Source organism: Scyliorhinus torazame, chromosome 24 (genome assembly GCF_047496885.1).
Source record: "Scyliorhinus torazame isolate Kashiwa2021f chromosome 24, sScyTor2.1, whole genome shotgun sequence".
Taxonomy (NCBI): domain Eukaryota; kingdom Metazoa; phylum Chordata; class Chondrichthyes; order Carcharhiniformes; family Scyliorhinidae; genus Scyliorhinus; species Scyliorhinus torazame.
Window position 1 is genome coordinate 23058317 of NC_092730.1, and position 11291 is coordinate 23069607.

The 11291-nt window shown below is 60.1% G+C and overlaps 1 protein-coding gene across 1 annotated transcript in view; it reads right to left on the minus strand.

Moving 5' to 3' along the window:
* Positions 1–2865: 2865 nt before the first annotated feature.
* Positions 2866–11291, minus strand: part of LOC140400216 (WD repeat-containing protein 26-like) — a 41244-nt gene continuing 32818 nt past the window's right edge. Inside the window, exons 9-12 of the mRNA XM_072489685.1 lie at positions 10066–10189; positions 7624–7753; positions 6687–6872; positions 2866–3597 (exon numbers count right to left, since the gene is read on the minus strand). Coding sequence (XP_072345786.1) covers positions 3347–3597; positions 6687–6872; positions 7624–7753; positions 10066–10189 — 691 coding nt within the window. The 3' untranslated portion in view covers positions 2866–3346. The remainder of the gene's footprint in view (positions 3598–6686; positions 6873–7623; positions 7754–10065; positions 10190–11291) is intronic.

Consider the following 11291-nt stretch of genomic DNA (forward strand, 5'->3'; position numbering starts at 1 on the left):
AGAGAGAGTGACCAGGGTCAGTCCGGGAGAGAGTGGGGACAGAGGGAGTGACCAGGGTCAGTCCCGGAGAGAGTGGGGACAGTGTGACCAGGGTCAGTCCGGGAGAGAGTGGGGACAGAGAGAGTGACCAGGGTCAGTCCGGGAGAGTGGGGACAGAGAGAGTGACCAGGGTCAGTCTGGGAGAGAGTGGGGACAGAGGGAGTGACCAGGGTCAGTCCCGGAGAGAGTGGGGACAGTGTGACCAGGGTCAGTCCGGGAGAGAGTGGGGACAGAGAGAGTGACCAGGGTCAGTCCGGGAGAGAGTGAGGACAGAGAGTGACCCGGGTCAGTCCGGGAGAGTGAGGACAGAGGGAGTGACCAGGGTCAGTCCGGGAGAGAGTGGGGACAGAGAGAGTGACCAGGGTCAGTCCGGGAGAGTGGGGAGAGGGAGTGACCAGGGTCAGTCTGGGGAGAGTGTGAGGACAGAGAGAGTGACCTAGGGTCAGTCCGGGTAGAGTGAGGACAGAGAGAGTGACTAGGGTCAGTGTGGGAGAGTGGGGACAGAGGGAGTGACCAGGGTCAGTCCGGGAGAGTGGGGAGAGGGAGTGACCAGGGTCAGTCTGGAGAGTGTGAGGACAGAGAGAGTGACCAGGGTCAGTCCGGGTAGAGTGAGGACAGAGAGAGTGACTAGGGTCAGTGTGGGAGAGTGGGGACAGAGGGAGTGACCAGGGTCAGTCCGGGAGAGAGTGAGGACAGAGGGAGTGACCAGCGGTCAGTCCCGGAGAGAGAGTGGGGGACAGAGGGAGTGACCAGGGTCAGTCCCGGGAGAGAGTGGGGACAGTGTGACCAGGGGTCAGTCCGGGAGAGAGTGGGGGACAGAGAGAGTGACCAGGGTCAGTCCGGGAGAGTGGGGAGAGGGAGTGACCAGGGTCAGTCTGGGAGAGTGTGAGGACAGAGAGAGTGACCAGGGTCAGTCCCGGAGGGAGTGGGGACAGAGAGAGTGACCAGGGTCAGTGTGGGAGAGAGTAGGGACAGAGAGAGTGACCAGGGTCAGTACGGGAGAGGGAGGGACAGAGTGACCAGGGTCAGTCCCGGAGAGAGTGGGGACAGAGGGAGTGACCAGGGGTCAGTCCGGGAGAGAGTGGGGAGAGAGAGGGTGACCCGGGTCAGCCCTCCCTCAGCCCCCTCTTTCCACTAGACTCCCAAATCCGTGACATTTTCCTGTTTACGTAGTATTTCTGGAGTAAGCACCGGGATGGGGATGTGGTTCCCTCCAAGGCTGACGCGTGTCCTCTTGGTGTTAACCTACCAACCGTCCTTCACACCGACTGAACGCATGAGCGACCCCCCCACCCCCTCCCCCCGGCATGCCTCCTCCAACCATTCGAAAGCCAACTCTGAGGAGGGGCGCCCTTCTGAGACCCCACCCCTCTGCCGGTGGACCCGAGAGCGGAGGTGAGAGATGAACCTCCCTCTCTCCGCCTCCTCTTCACTGGGATTATGGGATGTCTGTTTCCGGCGGTGGTGGAAACCGTCTCCAGGGTCGAGACGAGCAGAGGATTTCACCGCCCCTCCCCCCCCCACCACATTGGTCAAGGATTGGGTGAGGGGGTGGCCTCCCCCCCCCCCCCTCCCCCTCAGGTAGCTTGTGGGGCAATTAGGTGGTGGGTTTGGGCTCAATGCCAGTTGTCATCAACCAGACCTTCCTCTCTCTCTGTGTGCGCGCGTGGGATTCTCTCCAACAAGGCTGCACCCAGTTTCCCCCCACCCCACCACACCCCCGCATCGTACATCGCTGGTGGTCCCGCATCGAATGAGGCTGGCGCCTCAAGTCAGATCGATATGTGGATGTGGGCGCCTCAGGAGACGCCAGTCAGACCGGTTAACTGTTCGGAGGGAAAAGAGCTCAGAGTCTGGCGGGAGGAGATCGAGGACCTCTCTCTTCACCCTGACCCCTCCCGCAACAGAGGCGAGCTCGTGTCAGCAGCACTGGGGGGGGACGGGACAATGACGTTGATGCAGAGGAACAGTCGCTCCCGAAGGAGGGTTGGGTGTAGGTTGGGTGCGGTCTTGCGAGCTCCAACTGACTGATTTTCAGACGGGAGCGATGTCGTCACGGAGAGTGGTAAAAGTCCCGCTGAATAAGTCAAGGGTCAAAGGGGAGAGGGCGTTGGGAGGTGGGATTCTCTAATCGAGGAACGCTCACGGGTAGGAGCGGGGCCTGTACTGAGGTGGGGTCCCCGATTCGTGACAAGAGGGGTTGGGGTGGGGGGTGGGGAAGGGGCTCAAGCTCCACCCTCCAACCCCTTCCCCCAGCCGGCCTCCTAAATCAGGACCCCCCCCCCCCCCCCCCTCTCCGGCTGGGACATTCCAAACCCGGCTGCTCCGGGGAACTCGGTTCGATTCCTCAGCGAGGCCGTTTCCCGCCTGCCCCATCTTCCAGGACAACCGCGGACTCTGCAGGCCCCACCGCCCGCCCCACCACACGGTACCACCTCCACTACCCCCAGAGCCTTTGCTCCTGGCCGGGAGGGGGCAGCCAGGTCCCGGAGGCGAGGGAGTCACAATCCAATCCAAATCTCACTGACTCCCTATTCGGGTGCAATTCACAAACAGCCGGAAGAGTTTTTTTCCTCCAGATAGTCTATTTTCTCTTTAAAAAAATTCAAATTTGAACAACTCGAGGGGGGGGGGGGGGGGGGGAAGAGATGAGAAACAGGAGAATTAATTGGTTCAGAATCAACTCTCCTCGCCAGCTCTGCCACTCTCCCCACACCCGCTCGCGCTCGCACACTCGCACACACCCGCCCGCACACCCACACGCCCGCACACCCACACGCCCGCACACCCACACGCCCGCACACCCACACGCCCGCACACCCACACGCCCGCACACCCACACGCCCGCACACCCACACGCCCGCACACCCACACGCCCGCACACCCACACGCTCGCACACCCACACGCTCGCACACCCACACGCTCGCACACCCACACGCTCGCACACCCACACGCTCGCACACCCACACGCTCGCACACCCACACGCTCGCACACCCACACGCTCGCACACCCACACGCTCGCACACCCACACGCTCGCACACCCACACGCTCGCACACCCACACGCTCGCACACCCACACGCTCGCACACCCACACGCTCGCACACAACCGAATGGGAATGTTGGGTCACTCGCGTTGTCTCAGCACTGAGCTGAGTTACTCGCAGTGTTGGTGGCTGCCTACGTGTGTCCGTAACGGTTAGACGGACGCCAACTCACTGGCATAAGCCCACCCCCTCCCAACCCGGCCCCCCCCCTAGAGGAGAGAGTGGAGAAGCCGATGTCTCTGGAGAGCGATCAGGTAGGTTACAGCAGAGTGTGGTAGAGCTGGCATCGATTGGACAGCACGGGGGAGGGAGGGACATAGAGGGGGTATGCGGGAGGAGGAGGGGGGAGGGGTGGGCGTAAATTGCGGCTGCTGTTGTTTTGTTTCTGACGGTGGTAAGGTGGGCTGCCCAATCGAGCAGGCGCCGAGGTGCCGCGCGGCGAGAGAGTTAACTGGGGCCCAGATCGAGGTGTCAGCTGTCGGCGGGGGCTGTTGTTGTTGCTGCTGCTTCCTGCGGAGGGAAAAAGGAGGGGTTAAGGCAGTCGGCAAGCGGTGGGCCCGACCCGGCAACGTCGCACCAGGGCTCCCCAACACCCCTTCGGCGGTGACATGAAGCAACGGTCCTCACCACAGCAGAGTTGTGGGCCGCGGGGAGGGGAGGGAGAGGGGGGGCCGCGGGAGGGAGGGAGAGGGGGGGCCGCGGGGAGGGAGGGAGGGAGAGGGGGGCACATGGGAGCGGGGGGAGGGAGGGAGAGGGGGAGGAGGGCCCGCGGGAGAGGGAGGGGAGAGGGGGGCCGCGGGAGGGAGGGAGGGAGGGAGGAGAGGGGGGCCGCGGGAGAGAGAGAGAGGGGGGCCGCGGGAGGGATGGAGGGAGGGAGAGGGGGGCCGCGGGAGGGATGGAGGGAGGGAGAGGGGGGCCGCGGAGGGATGGAGGGGAGGGAGAGGGCGGCCCGCAGGAGGGATGGAGAGGGGGGTCGTGGGAGGGATGGTGGGAGGGAGAGGGGGGTCGCGGGAGGGATGGGGAGGGAGGGAGAGGGGGGCACATGGGAGCGGGGAGGGAGGGAGAGGGAGAGGGGGGTCGTGGGAGGGATGGAGGGAGGGAGAGGGGGGCCGCGGGAGGGATGGAGGGAGGGAGAGGGCGGGCCGCAGGAGGGATGGAGAGGGGGGTCATGGGAGGGAGGGTGGGAGGGAGAGGGGGGCCGCGGGAGGGAGGGTGGGAGGGAGAGGGGGCCGTGGGAGGGACGGTGGGGGGGAGAGGGGGGCCGCGGGAGGGAGAGAGAGGGGGGGGGCCGCGGGAGGGATGGAGGGAGGGAGAGGGGGGCCGCGGGGAGGGATGGAGGGAGGGAGAGGGGGGCCGCGGGAGGGATGGAGGGAGGGAGAGGGGGGCCGCGGGAGGGATGGAGGGAGGGAGAGGGGGGGCCGCGGGAGGGATGGAGGGAGGGAGAGGGGGGCCGCGGGAGGGATGGAGAGGGGGGTCATGGGAGGGAGGGTGGGAGGGAGAGGGGGGCCGCGGGAGGGATGGAGAGGGGGGTCATGGGAGGGAGGGTGGGAGGGAGAGGGGGCCGCGGGAGGGACGGTGGGGGGAGAGGGGGCCGCAGGAGGGATGGAGAGGGGGGTCATGGGAGGGAGGGTGGGAGGGAGAGGGGGGCCGCGGGAGGGAGGGTGGGAGGGAGAGGGGGCCGCGGGAGGGACGGTGGGGGGAGAGGGGGCCGCGGGAGGGACGGTGGGGGGAGAGGGGGACCGCGGGAGGGACGGTGGGGGGGGAGAGGGGGGCCGCGGGAGGGAGAGAGGGGGGGGCCGCGGGAGGGAGAGAGAGGGGGGGCCGCGGGAGGGATGGAGGGAGGGAGAGGGCGGCTGCGGGAGGGATGGAGGGAGGGAGAGGGGGCCGTGGGAGGGATGGAGAGGGGGGCCGTGGGAGGGATGGAGAGGGGGGGCCGCGGGAGGGATGGAGAGGGGGGCCGCGGGAGGGATGGAGAGGGGGGCCGCGGGAGGGATGGAGGGATGGAGAGGGGGCCGCGGGAGGGATGGAGAGGGGGGCCGCGGGAGGGATGGAGAGGGGGGCCGCGGGAGGGAGAGAGGGGGGGCCGCGGGAGGGATGGAGGGAGGGAGAGGGCGGCCGCGGGAGGGATGGAGGGAGGGAGAGGGGGGGCCCGCGGGAGGGAGGGGGTCATGGAAGGGAGGGGGGGGTCGCCGCGGCGGGGGCCTCTCTCTCCCACCGCCAGCTGCACTCAGAATCCTGCTGGGGTTCTGGGATCCGGCCCCCAAATCCGAGGGTTGCTCCTGGCTGAAGTCCAGGGAACCAAAGGCAGAGGGGGCGGCAGGGACTCGGAAAGTTGGCCAAGTCATGGGGATCAGCGAACCGTTGGATTATAGAATCCCTACAGTGCAGGAGGTGGCCATTCGGCCCATTGACTACCCTACCCAGGCCCACGCCACCAACCCATCCCCGTAACAGCACCTAACCTACACATCTCTGCACACCAAGGGGGGCAATTTAGCGCGGCCAATCCACCTAACCTGCACATCTTTGGACACTAAGGGACAATTTAGCACGGCCAATCCACCTAACCTGCACATCTTTGGACACTAAGGGACAATTTAGCACGGCCAATCCACCCAACCTGCACATCTTTGGACACTAAGGGACAATTTAGCGCGGCCAATCCACCTAACCTGCACATCTTTGGACACTAAGGGACAATTTAGCACGGCCAATCCACCTAACCTGCACATCTTTGGACACTAAGGGACAATTTAGCGCGGCCAATCCACCTAACCTGCACATCTTTGACACTAAGGGACAATTTAGCACGGCCAGTCCACCCAACCTGCACATCTTTGGACACTAAGGGACAATTTAGCGCGGCCAATCCACCTAACCTGCACATCTTTGGACACTAAGGGGCAATTTAGCACGGCCAATCCACCTAACCTGCACATCTTTGGACACTAAGGGGCAATTTAGCACGGCCAATCCACCTAACCTGCACATCTTTGACACTAAGGGACAATTTAGCACGGCCAATCCACCTAACCTGCACATCTTTGGACACTAAGGGGTAATTTAGCACGGCCAATCCACCTAACCTGCACATCTTTGGACACTGAGGGACAATTTAGCACGGCCAATCCACCTAACCTGCACATCTTTGGACACTAAGGGGCAATTTAGCACGGCCAATCCACCTAACCTGCACATCTTTGGACTGTGGGAGGAAACCGGAGCACCCGGAAGAAACCCACATAGACAAGGGGGGAGAACGTGCCGACTCCACACAGGACAGTCACCCCGAGGACGGAACCGAAGCCGGGTCCCTGGCGCCCCGAGGGCAGCGGCGCTAACCACTGTGCCGCTGTCTACTGCGCCGCACTTCATTCTTCAGGAGCTTCATTCTTGTGCTCAGCATTTCCTCGGTCTGGGAAGGCAGCGATGAACGAGAGGACAATATGGAGCAGCGGGATTAGCTTGGGATTGATACAGGGATATGGGGAGAGAGCGGGATAAGCAGGAGATTGCTCTAGCAAGGAGCCGGGACCAGACAGAATGAGTTGCAAGACTCCGGGGAGAGCAGAGGACCGAGGCAGGGCAGTCGGACTCACCTTCTGGATCCTCCCCATCGAGGCTGGGGGCTGGCCCCCATATCCGAACCGTGCCATCGTCCGAGGCGCTGGCCAGCATGGAGGGAATCTGCGGGTTCCAGCTCACACAGTTGACTGTACGCGTGTGCCCCGTCAGCTCTGCCACGGGCAGCTCGCTCTTCCTGTGCCAGATGTAGACTTTATGGTCTGGACAAAGGAGCAACAACACCCAGCTTAGATATTTCAGCCATTTTAAATAAAACTAAGCTCGGTAAACAGCCAGCCCTCTTGGGGGGCACCGGCTAATCACCACCCTCGCACCAGCCACCAATTCCAGATGCCCCAAAACTCGTTCCACCCGCCAAGAACTTTGAGGAATAACATAAGGAATGAGGCAGCTAATTTGCGCACAGATCGCAAGAACAGTGCCGTGATAATCTGTACTTTTAGCGTGTTAAGTGTTCTTGCAAACCTTGGGGGAGGGCACTTCAGGCTGCAAGCGAGTCCTGCAACCCAGACACGTTCTCTAGTGCTCCCGTTTCCTTTTGTTGAATACTGCTTGTTAAAGTTCGTTATTTATTTATATGAAGATCCTTCTCTTAACAACCCCCCCCCCCCCCCCACAAAATCCCGAGTCACAAGCCTAGGTTTAAAGTCTCATCCAAAAGCAGCACCTCCAACAATGCAGGGCTCCTTCGGTACTGCACTGGGCATAGCGCCCTGAACCACGAGGCTCGGGTGTCTGGAGAGGGACGAGGACCGGAACCGTTCACGTTCAAAACAGTTGGGACCCCCGCGGCCGAGCGCCGATGGGCTGGTTGACTGCGGCAGGCATCGCAATGCTCATCCTTCAGGGACAAAGCAGCAACAAAGAACGGCAAGCCCGGCATGTTGCGCCATCCTTCGCCCTCCATGCCAGCGGGCGCGCGCACCCTCCGACTGGACAATCATCACTCACCTTCGCTCCCGCTTGCTATGAAATCCTCGCTCATGCCGCCGAGACAAGAGTGGATGGTATAAAAGCCCTGGGTGACGCCCTGATATTTCTGCAGTAGGACCCGATCTTGCAAATCCCAGAGATGGACGCCCTGGAAGGAGAGGGTGACAGGCGAAAGGAGAGAGTGTTAACCTCGGCAAACGGGCGGGAGGAAGAGCTGCAAGACCCCGGTGTACAGGGCACAAGTTTTAAAATCTGGGGACAATACGAAGCTTGGGACTATTGCGAACCGGGAGGAGGGCAGTGTGGACCTCAAAAGGACATAGGCTGGTGGGCATGGGCAGGACGGGCGACGAATGAAGTTCAACGCAGAGGAGCGTGAAGTGACTCATTCTGGAGAGAGAACGGGTCCAATTCTCGAGGGGGTGCAGGATGTCAAACAGAGTGTTCTGGGCTTTACTAATCGGGGGCGATCGATTAGGAGGTTAGCTCGAACTTGTATAAGAGACTAGTTAGTCCTCAACTACAGTATTGTGTCCAATTCCGGATGCTGCACTTCAGGATGTGACAACACTGGAGAGAGCGCACGGGAAGGATTGACGGGAATGGTTCTGGGGATGAGGAATTTCAGCTATGGAGACAGATGGGAGAAACTGGGACCTTTCCTCTTACAGGAGAGAAGGACGAGAGGAGGTCAGATCGAGGTGTTCAAAACCATGAGGGGTCTGGACAGTTCTTTGAGGAGGTAACAAGGAAGTTAGACAAAGGAGAACCAGTGGACGTGATTTATTTAGATTTCCAGAAGGCCTTTGACAAGGTGCCGCATAGGAGACTATTAAATAAGTTAAGAGCCCATGGTGTTACGGGTAAGATCCTGGCATGGATAGAGGATTGGCTGACTGGCAGAAGGCAGAGAGTGGGGATAAAGGGGTCTTTTTCAAGAGGGCAGCCGGTGACTAGTGGTGTGCCTCAGGGGTCTGTGCTGGGACCACAACTTATCACAATATACATTAATAATCTGGAAGAAGGTACTGAAGGCACTGTTGCTAATTTGCAGATGATACAAAAATCTGTAGAGGGACAGGTAGTATTGAGGAAGCATGGGGGCCGCGGAAGGAGTTGGACAGGCTAGGAGAGTGGGCAAAGAAGTGGCAGATGGAATACAATGTGGAAAAGTGTGAGGTTATGCACTTTGGAAGGAGGAATGGAGGCATTGACTATTTTCTAAATGGGGGAAATGCTGAGGAAATCGGAAGCTCAAAGGGACTTGGGAATCCTTGTTCACAATTCTCTTCAGGTTAACGTGCAGGTTCAGTCGGCAGTTAGGAAGGCAAATACAAGGTCAGCATTCATGTCGAGAGGGGCTAGAATACAAGAGCAGGGATGTACTTCTGAGGCTGTATAAGGCTCTGGTCAGACCCCCATTTGGAGTATTGTGAGCAGTTTTGGGCCTCGTATCTAAGGAAGGATGTGCTGGGGCCTTGGAAAGGGTCCATAGGAGGTTCACAAGAATGATCCCTGGAATGAAGAACTTGTCGTATGAGGAACGGTTGAGGACTCCGGGTCTGTACTGGTTGGAGTTTAGAAGGATGAGGGGGGATCTTATTGAAACTTACAGGATACTGCGAGGCCTGGATAGAGTGGACGTGGAGAGGATGTTTCCACTTGTAGGAAAAAACTAGAACCCGAGGACACCATCTCAGACTGAAGGGACGATCCTTGAAACCAGAGATGAGGAGGAATTTCTTCAGCCAGAGGGTGGTGAATCTGTGGAACTCTTTGCCGCAGAAGGCTGTGGAGGCCAAATCACTGAGTGTCTTTAAGACAGAGATAGATAGGTTCTTGATTAATAAGGGGATCAGGGGTTATGGGGAGGAGGCAGGATTGATTGATTGATTGATTTGATTTACTGTCACAAATAATAATAATCGCTTACTGTCACAAGTAGGCTTCAATGAAGTTACTGTGAAAAGCCCCTAGTCGCCACATTCCGGTGCCTGTTCGGGGAGGGCCTGCTCGTGGCGGGGGGGGGGGGGGCCTGCTCGTGGGGGAGGGGGGAGGCCTGTTCGGGGGGGGGGGGGGGCCTGTTCGGGGGGGGCCGGTACCGCCACAGTGAAAAATATTTTTGTGGCCGAGGGAACATTCACAGAGAATGGGGATGAGAAAAATATCAGCCATGATTGAATGGCGGAGCAGACTCGATGGGCCGAGTGGCCTAATTCTGCTCCTGTGTCTTATGGTCCTGCACTGTAACCAGGCTGCGACTGCGCTGAGGGCAAATGTCAAGGGCAAAAGTGCACACCCACATAGCTAGAGGCAGCAGTTGGTCGGTCTATTGGCGGCGGGTCAGAATTCCAGGGAATGGTGGGGAGTGGCGGTTGAGGGGGCTGGGGGGAAAGGGGGGCGGGGGAGAGAGAAAGGAGGGGACAAACAAGCGGCAAACATGGAAGGCCCGAGGCTTACCTGAGTGGCAACATTCAGCAAGGCGAGCCGTCCGTTTCTGGAAACTGTGAAAGACATGACAGGATGGTCCTCTTGCACGCTGAGGAACCACGGAGAAGAGAGGAGGAAATGAAGCCCAGCAAGTTAGCAAACGGCCCCGTGACGCAGCAACCACCGAGCTAATTCAGCACAGCGAGACACAAACTGAGTGGTCTTCAGGAGAGGCGGGCGTTAAAGCGTGTGACATCATAGGGCACAGGCAACCGGACTTAAACCCGCTCCACTGATCGTAAATTCTCATTCTTAATGCAAACCACCTATGTAAACGTCACGCTGCAATTGCATAGCCTGCCAGTGGCGGCGCTGCAGAACCTCTGCCTGGTGACAGCACCATCATTACTGAGCGGGGAACAGCACACACGCGTCTTGCTCCCAAGCTGGTGGATTGGTTGGAGGTTCTTTCTTCAGCGCCCTGTCCTGTGGCGGTTACAGTTGGAGTTTTGGATGTGTCGGAGCTGCGGCCGGGTGAGAGAGGGGGGGGGGGATTTTCCTGGCCTTCGCCTCCTTGGTGGCGGGGAAGCCACCCTGTTGGGCCGGTGGTTGGCAAGGCCCGCCGGGTGCTTCTGCGTGGCTGGGGGGGGGGGGGGGGGGGGGGGGGGGGGGGGGGGGGTCGACTGAAGGGTTCAACCGGACATGGTGCCTGTTTATATTGTATCTCAGAGAGTTGGTTGCTGTTGAGGGGTGGGGGAGGGTTCTTGGATTGAAGGACCATTTGAGGGGGTTTTGATTTGGTGAAGGGTTGTTGTTTGCGGTTTGTAATTTTATATAAAATGCCAAAACTTCATTAAGCCATTAAAAAATAATAATTAATGAGCGGGGAAAGTGCGCACGCACATGTGTGCGAGACCGACACCACAGCCCCACGAGGCAATACTGCAGTGACTAGAGAAACTTGTGACCTTCAGTTATCTCCAGCAGGGGCAGGACAGCAGCTTCGACACAGCCGGGGACACCCCCACCTGACAACCCCCCCCCCCCCCCCCCCCCCCCCACCCCCCCCCACGCCCCACAAGCAGAAGATAGTTATTATTTATTCTTTCCTGGAACGTCGCCGGCTCTAGGCCCAGTATTTATTGCCCATCCCTAATTGCCCCTCGAGCAGGTGGTGGGCGAGCCACCATCTCGAACCTGCCGCAGTCCCCGTGTGGTGTAGGTACACCCACAGTGCTGTTAGGGAGGGAGTTCCC